General features: G+C 59.3%; 1 protein-coding gene across 1 annotated transcript in view; it reads right to left on the reverse strand.

Moving 5' to 3' along the window:
* Positions 1–640: 640 nt before the first annotated feature.
* Adap1 (ArfGAP with dual PH domains 1) overlaps positions 641–13303 on the reverse strand; it is a 37346-nt gene continuing 24683 nt past the window's right edge. The window contains exons 5-11 of the mRNA XM_013152639.2: positions 6648–6760; positions 5325–5471; positions 2995–3078; positions 2615–2677; positions 2068–2139; positions 1639–1867; positions 641–1504 (exon numbers count right to left, since the gene is read on the reverse strand). Of these exons, the coding sequence (XP_013008093.2) occupies positions 1476–1504; positions 1639–1867; positions 2068–2139; positions 2615–2677; positions 2995–3078; positions 5325–5471; positions 6648–6760 (737 nt within the window). The 3' untranslated portion in view covers positions 641–1475. The remainder of the gene's footprint in view (positions 1505–1638; positions 1868–2067; positions 2140–2614; positions 2678–2994; positions 3079–5324; positions 5472–6647; positions 6761–13303) is intronic.

Raw genomic sequence — 13303 nt, forward strand, 5'->3', positions numbered from 1 at the left:
ACTGGCCCTGCAGTTGTGTGGACACAGGCTCAGGTCTGGCTTCTGGCCTGGCACTCTGCATCTGAGAACCTGGTTGGCATCTGCAGCCAGCTGACTCGTTGAGCACTGGCCCAGGTGAACCCCAGCCACTCCCAGGGCTGGGGGAACGGTAGGTTCCTGCTGATGTCATCACAAGGGTAGCCACCTTAGGCACCCCAGGTGGGGTTGGGTGACCTTTACCTCCCCAAGGCCTGTTTTCCCAATGAGAAGTAGGAGGAGGACACAAGAGGGCCTAGGAGCCGAAGCTGTGTGCAGAGGCATCTGTGTCCCTGCCACTCTACCCGCCCTCTGGGCTCGATCCAGGATGCAGACCTTGCCTGAGACTCTTGGAGGGCCTGCCAGGAAAGGGCCAGCCCATGGCCCCTGTCATAGACCTAGAAATAGCTAGGGCCAGAGTGGGTACCGGGGTGGTAAGGTAGATGCACCCTGGGGGCTGCCTCTTCCTCAGAGTTGCAGCTTCTCCTACACGATGGGCAGCCCCCGCCCCCTGCCCCCAGCTCAGGTCCAGGAAACACGGGCTTGTCACGGCAGTCTGCCCACTCTACCCAGGTGGAAGCTGCCAACTTGTCCCCTACCCCACCTACACACAGAAGGGACCATGCCAGAGCCACACTTTATTCCAGAACGTGACGCAGGCACAGACACCAGTTCAGGAGACTTCTCCCAACTCCCCTGGGGCAGGTGTGTCCCCACTGCACGCTCCCCCCTGGCTATCCTGGGTGACCAGGACGCAGCATGGAAGGAGATCAGGTGAGAAATAAATACAGGGTGGCTTTAACTACTGGCCTGCCAGCAGCAAGCAGGGCCCAGCTGGGGGAGCCAGGCTGCAGGGTTGCCCCACCCCTGGGGGGCCATCATCCTAAAGGGCTCAAAGACCACGAGGCCAGGCTGGTGGACATGGGTTACTGGCCAGGCCGAGCACCGAGCTGGATACCCAGATACCCTGGCATAGCCCCAGTTGAGTCTCTGGCCCACCTACTCCAGGCCAGCTGCCCAGGAGCACTGGGACCTGTGTACACACAATCCCTGGGGGACCCGTGACTGACACGGCAGGCACCCAATAAATACTTGTTGCGGTGGGGGAAGAGGGAGGGAGGCATGCGGCAGACCCTAGTCCCCAGCAGCCTAGCTGAGGTCCCATTCCAAGGCCTGGCATGACTTATAGCCAGGCTGGGAGCATGGAGTTACTGGGGCTGCCCTGATGGGGGCATGGGCAGGCAAGGGTGTGGATCGGCCAGGCGTGATCAGCAGCAACGTTGACGGGGCTGAGGTCACCTGCTGTGAGGTTCCAGAGACTCACGTCCTAGTGGCCGAAGCTCAGGCCCTACCTGGCCATGCCCTGCTGCTCCAAGGAGCAGAGCTGGCTAGGGCAGCTGGCCACGTCCTTGCCAGCCAGTCATGTGAGTCCAGGGTCCTCAGGCCATGGATGTCTCTTGCTAGGGCTTATGCTTGAAGTGGGCTTCCACTGCAGAAGGAGACAATGTCCCCATGTCAGAGTGGCCACTCTCCTAGGCTCTCCCATGCTACCCACCTGGCCCCCATCTAGCACAGGAAACCAGCCACAGGGTGCAGTCAGAGCCTCCCCACTCCTGCCCTCACCTGCGTACTCCTGGGGCAGCATAGGCCTGTCTACCACCTTCTGGAAGGCTTCCACCCACTCCTTCCGGTCAGCCTCCGTCTCACAGGTGAACAGGAACTTGCGGTCAGGTGTGACAATGGTGATGCCATGTGGCCAGTGGTAGCCCTGGGTGGATGGTGGGAGCCCCTCCAGCACCGTGTAGCCGCTCTCCTTGCTGCCGATGAAGACCTCCCCTCGGGCGAAGGCATCCTGCAGGGGCCAAGCTGGAGCTCGGGCTGGGCACCTCCTGTCCCTGGTGCCCAGCCCACATGGGCAGGAAGGGGACCTCACAGGTCTCTAGGGCTGCCTTTCCACTCCCCAATGTCCTCAGAGCTGGGTGTAGCCTGAGGCCAGGACCCTGGAAGATGAGCCTCCCCTCAGCAGCAAGAGGGCGGGCAGACCCTCCTTACCAGGGGATCTTTGAAGTACATGAGCCTCCGGTCATCCATGGTGAACCAGCGCTTTCGGAAGCCCTCCGTTTGCTGTGGTTTGAAGGGCAGGTGAGCAGCTGACCAGGTGAGGTGGCCCTGCCCAACTGGCCACAGCTCACTCTGGGAGGGTGGAGCCTTCGATCCCTTGCTCACATTGCTGGGCCACGCTCTGTGTGCCACCCAGTTGCACAGTAGGTGTGGCTGGTACGGTGCGTCCCCAGATACAGGACGCACACCCTGCACCTCCCCAGGAACAGGTGCCCCAGCTATGGGCCAAAGGGGCCCTGAAGAAAAGGGCCGCCAGGGCTGTGGTCCCTGCTGGCCAGGCACCATGGGGACCCACTCGGGGCTTGGCCATTCAGCACAGCAGCTGGGAGGGCACTGGTATTCCAGCCCATGCCTCACTGTGCTCTGTCCCTTGCCCCTGGACAAGCTGATTGTGGTCTGCAGCCCCACCCCAGGAACAGGCAGGAAGACAGTGGACCTGGGTGTGGCCTAGGCAGCCTATCCACGCCTTCAGACCTACCTTGGGCCCTGTCTTCTCCATGTAGCCTTCCTTCAGGTAGTTTCTGGACAGCTTCGGCACCAGCTGGGGAGACCAAGTGGTCAGACAGGTTGGGGGGGGGCATCTGGGCTTCCCCTATGGAAACTGGGCCCAGTCCCCCACCCAAGGTCAGGGAAATGCACCCCTCTAGCCATGCTCCATCCCTGCTGCTTTTTGCCTCGCCCCACTGCCCACGTGACTCCTGTCCCAGCCCATCCTTTCTGTCCACTGCACTGAGGGTGACTGTGGTCACTTTGGGGACAGATGGGACCATGTGTGTCCTTGATAACCCCACCCCAGCCTAGGGGCACAAGGGCTAAGACGTTCACACCCCACACCATGACCTCAGGGCAGCCACTCACGTCCAGGTCGCTGGCCCCCGGAAAGGCCACCTGCAGGTAGTGGAAGCGGGCAGCCCGCAGTGCATTGAACCAGTCCACCATCTCCTGGGGACAGAAGGCTTTGTGAGCCATGGGCTCTGCTGTCCCTCCAGACCAGTCTGGCACAGAGCTATGGAGGACAGGCTGCCAGGCCACCACAGCAAGATGGCCCAGGGGCAACACTGGGTAGTGGGCAGGGTGGCTGCAGTGACCTGGCCGGCCTTTCTGTGACTATCATGCTGGTGGGGCCTTTGCTTGCACATGGCCTGGCAGCAGCCCTGAGTGTCCCCTTCCCAGACCCAGTGCCCATCTAGGACTGTTCTCCTCACAGGTCATACCCCAGAGCCCCGAGTCCCCACGGAGGGACCTCCGCCCTGGCATTTCAGTGCTGTGTCCGACAGTACCCACCCTGCTGGCCAGCAAAGGCCACACGCCAAACACCCTGGCCATCACTGTCAGCACCTGCGCTGCTGCCCTGAGCCCTGCCTGGGGTCCCTGCTACTGACTGGCGCTGTGCTGCAGACCCACCACGCTGGCCTCTCACTGCCTGCCACCTCACCTGACCTCAGACATCACTTTGTGGCTTCCGTGCCTTAAAGGACACAGCCCTCTCTGGTCCCTTCCTGCCTGGCCCCAAAGTGTCCCAGCTGCACAGGCCAGGTGGCCTGAGAAGCACAGATTCTGCCCCCGCCCCAGCTCACCCAGTGCCCCTTACTCCTTCCTGCATTCAAACCAAGCCCTGACCCCTGGGCCCAAGTTCCACAGCACCCCGTGAGGAAGGCAGGTGCCCTCCTCACCCTGGATGCAGCCCCCATCTTTCACTTGGGCACAGCACTGCCTCCCTTAACGGGTGTCAGTTGACATCCCTACACTGCCCACGGCCTTCTCCAGACCACAGCATGTCAACAAGCCTCCCTGGCCACTGCTGTGCTTAACGGAAGGGACACAGGCCCCAGCCTGTATAGAGCTTGTACCTTGCAGACACAGAGCCCTACTTGTCTGGGCTGCAGCCGCCCTCAGGAGAGTGAGGGCAGAGGACTCTGGGTGAAGCCGATAGCCGCTCACACCATGACCCGCCGTGTCTGTTCAAGGCCCAACTAACCGGAGACAGAGGAGACCCAGGACAGCTGGCAGAAAGGCATGGAAATGGGGGTGCCAAGCAGGAGAGTTGAGCCACACCGATGCCTGCCCCCCAGCTCTGGTGCAGGGCTGGTGTCTCATCTGCCCCAGGATGGCAGGGAGATATTGCACAGGGAAGACAGCAAGCCAAACAGAACCAGCAGCTAAGAAATTAAGATGCTTTTCAGAGATAAACCCTCGAAGAAGAACATTAATAATGAAACAAGAGCAGCACTGAAACAGGAACTACCTGAGCACCGAAACAATTCTGCAAAGGTAAAAGTTCAAGCGCAATGTGGTACGTGCCTGTGATACCAGCGCTTGGGAGGCTGAGGCAGGAGGATTGCAAGCTGACGGCCAACCTGGGCTACGTAGTGAATTCAAGGCCAGCCTTGACTACATAATGAGACTGTCTCAAAAAAAACCAAAAAAGTGAAAGTTTAAGAGCAGAACAATCAGGACAAATTTGGAAGGAATTTTCCAGGCTGTAAAGAGAAACTAGAGAAAAGAAGACAAGTGAGTGTAAGAACTAAGCATCAATACACCAAGAAGCGGGTGTATGTGGTCAATAAAACACTCCTGACCTCGGCAAGAGTCACATGGCTCAGAGGTCACCGTGGCAGACCTAACCTAGCCATGTTCCAGAAAACAGCAAAAGTGAGCCCCACAGAAGCAGCGGAGATGGAGATTCAGCCCCGGCCTAGGTCCTTCATGCCAGCATGGGGGGCCTGTCAGGGCACCCGGGCACTGAGGGCGGGTCCCAGGACAGTATGTGCAGCGTCTACATGGACACAACTGTGACGATGGGAGACGGACATGCATGGGAAGGGAAAGCGGCCTCCATCACAGTTGCGTGTGTTGTGAATGAGGCAGCGAGGCACAGGCTCCACCAGGCTTCATCCTCCCTGCCGGGTGGCACAGCACCAACAGGTATAGGCTCTGCAGGACCAGAGCAGCAGACGGGTGCAGTCAGATGTGGCTTCTCAGCCTGACGGTACACCCCAGGCCCATGTGCTCCTGATGAAAACAGACAGGGCCCCCACTGGGCCTGCACCCGCCCAGGACAGGATAGGCCCCATCATCTGTGGGTAAGGGAGGGGGCACCCTCCTACACCCCACAGATGCTGGCAGGCAGCCATGAGACAGGGTCCTGGCCTGGGGACCCATTGGATCAGCCCCCTACCCATGCCCACCTTCCCATCCTCGTGGTAGACAAAGATGTTTCGAGTGCTATTGTCCTTCAGGTAGGTGACCTGCAGACCATGGGGGTGACCAATCTTAGCTGGCTGGAAGGTTGCATTCAGGTGCTCGATCTTCATGATGGCCTTGGGCTCCTTGGCCTGCAAAACAGGGTAATTCTGAGCCTAGAGGAAAAGGGACCACTGGCCAGGCTGAGAGCACGACGGGCACTGTGGCCACCAGCTGTGTACCAGGGGCATCGCTGAACCTCTCTGAACTCCAGTTTCCTGTAAGCAAACAGGCCTCCCTCCCTGGGGGTGAGGACACTAAAAGGCCCCATGAGGTCACCTCCATCTCTGGCCTCTGTCCCCGCCCCATGCCTTCTGCAGAGCACTGGCTAGGGCTCTCTGACCAGTATGCTGCTTGTGGTGTGGCCCTGAGGTCCACAGAGCCAGGCCCAGAGACAGAGTCCTGCCCAGCCAATGTGGTCTCCTTGTCCCAGATCATTATCCCCCAGGCAAGTGCGATTCTCTGGGATCCTGTTGCTCCAGGGGCCCGTATGACAAGGGTTCTCCCATCCCTTCCCTGCTAGGCCTGAAATCAGGATGCCACCTGGCCACTTTGGCCCTGGGAGAGGGCACAGGTGCTAGCAACCTACTCAATACCAAGGCCGGGGTGGGTACATGAGGCCCAAGGATCTGTCATGGTCACCTAGCATGACACTGGGACCCAGGATGTTCTTGATGGTCACCGGAAGAATGGATGACCTAGGACAGAGCCCTGGGACACCCAGCCAGAACTCCTGACCCTAGAGGGCAGCCCATTCTTGCACCAAGGGTCCTACATTAAGGGCATCAACACAAGCAAGCCCTGCTGAGGATAGGCTGTGTGGCCCCAGGACAGTGGCTGTACATCTCTGAGTCTGGCAGTCTGGACACAGGATGGCTGGGATGCCCCTTTGCAGGGTAGGTGTGGCAGAACAGGGCTCACATCTGCACATCTGACTAGGCCACCAGAGGTCAGCACCTCTACCACCAGCCTGACCTGGGACCTGAAGTGTACAGCCTGGGTGAGAAGCTGGGCCAGGGTCCCCAGCGTGTGCGCTGGGTGGGGAGACAGCAACCGAACTGTTGTCCTCTGGCCACCCTGGGCCTGGGTGTCCCCTCAGAGAGAGACTGCCCACTGTGTCCCCAGCATGGTCCAAGAGATGGGCAATGGGGGCCCCTCCAAAGCGGAGTGTGCCCAAGGGTTGCTCCCATCCAGGGATCAACATCCAGCATGCAGAGTGGAGGTGAAGGACACCTTAGGACGCCCCACCCTTGTCTGTGCCTGCTTACGTCATTTTTGTTGAAATACTTCAGGGCCCCTTCTCTCTCCGTCAGCACAAACTTCCGGCTTAAAAACTGCCCATTGTCCCGGCCTCGCTTCCAGAGAAGGCCCTCGCGGTACCCTGGGAGAGAGGACACAGTGTCAGAAGGTCAGGGGGCCAGGTCCCAGTCAGAGCCCAGTTTGAGGAGGGGCCGGGGACCCTCTGCCAGCTGGCGGCTGGGCAGGTCCGTCCTGTTGTGGTGACCACCCTCAGGTGCCAGGCCGCCCTCAGCCTTGAGGGCCCGAGTGTCATGGAGAAGGGCCTCTGGAGAGAACCTGTGGCTCCCTCCTGTGTTCCCTGGGCGGAGGCCTTCCCACCTCTCTCCATACCCACAGCCACGGTCCTACTGCCCTTGAGGTGTCACTGAGGGACGTGGGGAACCTTGGCCAAGATGGGTTGGGGGGCCTGTGTCATCGTCACTGCCGGGCAGCCACAGAGCCACATTTCAGGTGCCACTTGGCCCTGATGCCAGAGAGCAGGTGCTATTTTCTCCACTGTCTGACACACATGGCTGGGAGCAGGAGGCAGCCTGGGTCGGGAGGCAGCAGCTGGCGCCCTGGAGGCCAGCCCTTGCCTGTCTCAGAACATAGCCAGACACCCTCCCCATGTGACTCAGGGGACACAGCACCTCTGAAGCCTGTGGAAAGGCTGACATACTTCTGTATCCCTCTTCCCCCCGGCCACCAAATGTCCTGGAGTTTGAGTTCGAGTTGGGGCCAACTTGGAATGTTTAAGGACCGATTAAATCAGCACCTAGCTCAGGCAAGGCTGAGAAGACCAGTTGGCTCCTTCAGTGTCAGGACCCAGCATTCAGGACAGTGCTTAGCTGGCTGTGCACTGATGCTAGGGAGTTTGGGGGTAACCATGTCCCCAGGAGCACCGCCTGGTTCCACAGATGGCAGGGCCTGGAAGACGCTTGACATATTACCTCGTGACCAGAGACCCTGAGGCACATCCTGTTGTAAACAACCCATCCTACAGATAAAGAAATCAAGGGTGCAGACCTGAACCCAGCCCTTGGTCCCCTCAACTCCCAGGCCCCTGAGTCAGCTCTCTAGTCTGGTAAATGCCAGCTCCTTGCCCTGCTACACTCATAGTGCCCAACAGGTGGCAGCAGCTCCTAGGGGAGCAAGCACAGCGTGGGCTCAGGCTGCCACTGTGCCCTGCCACCATCAAAGGGCTCCATGTGTGCAGCACTGCAGAACCTCCGGTCCAGCAGAGCTCAAGGCCACAGGGTGGGAGGCCCCGGCCGCCCGTTTGCCCTTCCTGACTGCCAGCCACCAGGACCCTCAATTCAGCACTGTGACAGTAATTCCCGCAGTATTTTCAAAAGGTGCTGGCCATGGTCCCCGGCTGGGCCCCACCCTGGTGTCCAAACCTCTCAGCACCTCAGGGAGTGTGGCTGGCCTAGGCTGAAAGGCGTGGCCAGGGAATGGCCACACTCAGGTCCCCACACCCCTACTCCAGATGCCCACTGATGCTCCCTTCTGGGGCTGCCTCTCTCCTTACAATTCCCCGAGTTGTCACGCTACACAGGGACAGCAGGCCACTCCAGGACCTGGCCTTCCTGCAGGGCCTTGGGGGTGAAAGGGCACAATGTCCTAGAAGGCAGGATGATGGTGTCTTTTTTTGCAGTACTAAAGATTGAACCCAGAACCTTCACACTGAGCTATATCCTCAGCCTTTTTCAATTTTGTATTTTGCGATAGTTACCATGACCGGATTTAAACTCAAGCTCCTCCTGCCTCGGCCTCCTGGGCATTGAGATTACAGGCCTATATCACTGTGCAGGGCTCGGGTTGATAGTTTCTTACACAAACACAAGCTTATTGGTAAAAATCCAGGAGGGAAGACCATGCTCACAGTGGCTGTACACCAGCGTTCCCAGTGACTTCACTCTCGATCTGCACAAAATGGAAATGGCCTCAAGTCCCTCAGCTAGGAAACATACTGAGCAGCACTCCCATGCCATGGATGCCACCCTGCAGCCTGACCTGAGGGCTCCATGAGAGAAGCCTGCCTGGAGCGGCAGACAGCAGTCCAGTGGGGAGGGCCCTGCAGGGTTTGTGGGAAACGCTGGGGTTGTGTGTCTACATTTGTCTGCTGCCAGAACTGTGCTCTAAATAGGATATGCAAAGTATATGTAAATCACACCCCATGTATATAAATTGCACATGATATTTTAGAAATCAAGGCAAGGAACCGCACAGTCTGGCTCTGAGGGCAACTGTGAGGCTGGCTGTGTGGTGAGGGGCCGGTATGACCCTCAGTCCCCAACTCTCCCGCTGGGGGGCTGCCCCTTTGGCAGGTGAGCATGGTGCCTGGAGAGGCCCCATCCCCCTGACCTGGCCTCTGGCTTCCTGCAACTCCTGCCTGACCTCAGATCAAGCCAGAACTTGCTGTTGACGGCCACACCTCGGGGGCTCCCGGAGCCATGGGCTGAGTCTGAGGCTGCTGGGCTCTGCCTCTCCCTGCCACTGCCCAGCCACCCAGGTTCTGTCTCTGCTGCCTGGGACAGGGACTCTGGGTCCCTTCCCTGTCCCCAGAGGATGCTACAACCAGGGACCCATACTCTTCAGAGGATGCGGTGCAGGGGAGGGGCACCGTGCCACTTGCCTGCGGGGATCTCGCAGTAGGAATTAAGTTCAGGGGAGAACAGGGCCAAGTGGAGGGCCAAAGGGCTGGAGCTTCGTTGCAGGCCACACGAGCTGCCTGTGATGTGGAAGTCTCCTTAGCATGTGGCGCTGCCCCACAGAGCCAGGGCCCCAGAGACTCCCCAGCTCTGCTAGTCACAGTGGGTACAGCGCCAGGAGCTCATCAGCGAGCCCACAGCCCCCACTGCTACCTCATCCAGGCTCTGGCCCTCCCTGGATGTCAGGTCTCTCTACCAGACAGAGCTGAGCAGAAGACTGGATGGGCCTGGATGGTCCTATGTCAGCAGGACCCTGGACGTGTCTACTGTGCTAACACCTCACAGGCCCGAGGGCAGGACGGCCCAGGCTCCATGATCACTGCCCACTCCTCCCTGACACTCAAGGACAGGGGAACAGGCCTGGGCACCAACCCCAGGCTGCCTGGCTGAATTACTCCTTTTTCCTACAACATAGCCAGGGAAACTGAAGCCAGGGCAGGGCCTTGTCCCTCACCCAGAAAGCCATAGCCCCACCTTACCACCCTGTTTGTTCTGTGACATGCGGGACTAAGGTTGAGGGAGGTGGCCACCCTGGGACATCCCTGCCTGGCACAACCAGACAGAGGGGCCATGGTCAGCCAAGGGGAGGCAGAGGCAGAGAGGGGCCCAGGAGGGGGCACCCCAAGGACTTGGCCAAACTATGGGCAAAAAGCCATGCCTCCCCTGACAGCGCAGGCATTGTCTGGCCTGTGAAAGGCCACCATTGAAGCCCAGCAGAGGCAAGGAGGCTGTCACAGGGTCACCCCCAAAAGCAAGCAGGGCCTGGGAGGGGTAGGCCAGGACCCTACTCCACCCCTATGTCTCCAGCTGTTGGGGGACAATTGTGTGCCTCCTACAGAACCATGATCGTGGCTGGGATGTTCAGACACAGCAGCTGGGCACGGTGCCGCCAGCCTGCCAGGTCTGAAAATCATGTGGGGACAGAAACCTTTCGGGCTTCAGATCCCCTAGACCTACCAAAGGGTCCAGTTCACCCTTAGGACCACCCATCAATTGCTCCCTCAGCCCAGGCCAGGAAAAGGCAGCCCATTCCTGGGCACAGTCCCTCCCCAATGTCCTGGGGACAGAGGTTTCATTCCCAGCAGCCCCTGTGGCTGGCAGTGTGTGGGAGACTGCGTGGGCCATCTATGCCTGCTTGGTCCCTTGCTGAGGGCCTGTCTCCTTCTCCACCCCTGGGCCATGCTGGTCTCCCTAGAAACAGACCATGCGAGCCCCATCTGGGAGCATGATGTGCTCAAGTCCTGGGCCTGCCCAGCAACCTGTCCCTGTGGTGAGCAACAGCCTGATATCCCTGCTGCTGGCCATAGGCCCCGGGGACCTCCCTCAGTAGGAGGGGTACAGCTGGGGGCATGCAGAGCAGGGAACGAGGATGCAAAGTTGGTGGTAACTAGTATGCTGAGACCCCTCCATCTGACATCTCCCCCCAGTGCAAGAGAGTCCCGTTTGATCTTCTTTTGAGCCAATTTTAGACTTGAAGGGGAGTTGCAAAAATAGCACATGCCGTAGCACAGACAAACATCATCTTCCATAACAGAAGCAGAGGCCTCTGGCGCCTGCCTCCATCAGAAAGCATCCAGGGTGGCCATCGGTGGCGACAGAGTAAAGGCAGCTTGGCTGGGTCAGGGTCTCCTCTAGGCTGTGAAAACTGAGTACCACTCGGCACGCTGGAACCTCAAGGGGATGAAATGGCAGGGGGTGACTGCGGGACCTCAGTGGGAACAAGCCCCCTGCTAGAAGATGGCCCCACTCCTGGTGTCTCTTTCATGACGTAGGTTTCACGGCCTGATTGCTTGGAGGGCGGGTCCATCACCAGGTCAGCGCACCTCCACTGACAGAAAGAGAAGGGCCCGAATTTCTGGCAAGAACTTTGCAGTGGCATGGCTCTCCCTGTGCTGGGCCAGGTGCCCGTGCTGCTGACATACAGTGAGGGGTGTCCTGGGACTCCTCCAACCTGATGTCACCAATGGTCTCTTGGGGAAGTCACTCTGGGCCAGGCTGGCAGCTGCTCCTCCATGGCGGAGCACAGGTCTGGAGCCAGTCTGCATACATGCAATGTCTTCTGCCTCGGGTGACCTTGTGCTCCCTCATTTCTTCGAGCTTAGCTCCGAAATCCTCTGGAAGGAGCAGCTGACCCTCTCTTCCCGTGTTCTGTCTGTTCTTGTATCGGTGCAGACAGTGGATACTTATCCTCACAGATTATTCATCCTGTTCAAATCACTCCAGCATCAGCCACCAGGAGCTCCTGGACTCCTGGGCCAGACACAGAGGGGCTCAGTGACTGCTCTGCTGATCAAGGTTGCCAAGCATGTGACACAGGCCAGACATCCTTGCACTGCTGCACTCTGAAGGATGGCCAGAGTCCCAACTGATGACAACACCCCCCTCCAGCATTCCAGCGCAGCATGTGGGGCTCCTGGTCCTGCGGCCCAGGTTTTGGCTCATTCCAGGCCAGGCCGGAGGCTGCTCCTCCTGTAGTCCAGGCCTTGCCTCCTGTGGAGGGTGCCTTTCCTAACTCCTGCGCTTCCTCTTTTCACACAGGACTTCCGCTTTTCATAGCAGCAGGCTGGGTAGAGCATCACCACACTGCGTGAGAAAGTGCTCTGCGGCAAACACAGGGTGGCTGCTATGGGAATCCCCGGTCGAGGCCTCGACCCCACAACCCCATGTGGGAGCCTGCTCCTTGGGGGTGGGGGATCATCACTTAATGCACCCACCAGGGCCTGGAGGGCTGGGGTCTAGGTGAAGGCGCATTGCGCCAGCTGGGCAGGTGCAGGTCAGGAAGAGACAGCTGTAGGCTCCACTCCTGGGAGACAGGCAGGGAGGGTCTTCCAGGGCACTGTCCCTCACACAGGGAAGGCTAGCTGCTTGCTGATCACTGGGCACCTGACTACTCTGAATCCAAATTCCCCGCTAGCAAAGCTGGGCAGGGCCGCCCCCAGGTTCTGTTGCTCTCTGGGGTTACCATGAGGGCACATGGGGTGAGCACAGGGCCAGGCAGCTCCAGCTCCTCCAACTCCCCGGAATGGGAGAGTGACCTATCTGACAGTGGTTTGATGAAGGCCTAGGTCCTGAGTGAACCTATGATTCTGCTCCCATGGATTAAGGATGTGGTTAGGAAGCACAATGTGTGGGGCTGGGACGAAGGGAAGGAATCCAAAAGCTTCCCTGAAGGAGGCAGTTCGGAGTCTGAAACCCTCGTGTGCAGACGCCTTCCAGGCCCAATGACCCCTCCCTTCTGGTGGGAGCAAGGGGGGCAGCTTGGGGTCTTCCTTCAGGGGAGCCTGGCTCGTACAGGTTCCCAGGAGGAGGTAGCCAAGGGAAGGGATGAAGGCTCCCAAACACCAGCCCAGTTATTTCTCCTTTGGGGAAGCCAGGCCCAGAGCCCAGGGTGGCGAGGTGGCCAGCTGGGATAGCAAGGCCACAGAGGGACCGGGGCTCTCACTCCAGCTCCTTGCTCCCCAGGATCTCCTTGAATTCAGAGCACATAAAGTCCTGAAGAAGCCACAGACATGCGTCTTGCCCCTTCCCTGTACACCCTGCAGCCCCATTCCTGGGCGTGTTTCTCTGGGGCTCCCAGCTGATCACCTCCTCCCCTACCGGTCCGCACTTGGGACCTGGGTCAGCAGCCCCCACCTACCTGGCCCAGGGCTCCTGTGTTCTCCATGAGAGGCGCACTACGCCTGTTCGCACTGCCTGCTGCATGCTGAGACAGAGAGTGCTTTGGGCAGGCTGCCCTGTGGGCACATCCCTCCTGGGCTGTGGCCATGCTGCCTCACTGTCCACTGTGACCACCACTCATCCATCATTCAGCTCCAGCCCTGCTAATGTGCACGCTGGGGTCTCTGAACCTCAACCTACATGCTCTCAACCCTGACTAAGCCACAACCACTGCCCCCTCCCATTTTTCTTGAGACAGTCTCCCTTATGGTGTC

This window comes from Cavia porcellus, unplaced genomic scaffold (genome assembly GCF_034190915.1).
Source record: "Cavia porcellus strain 051 isolate PalLab524CR breed Dunkin Hartley unplaced genomic scaffold, mCavPor4.1 scaffold_23, whole genome shotgun sequence".
In the NCBI taxonomy this organism is placed as follows: Eukaryota; Metazoa; Chordata; class Mammalia; order Rodentia; family Caviidae; genus Cavia; species Cavia porcellus.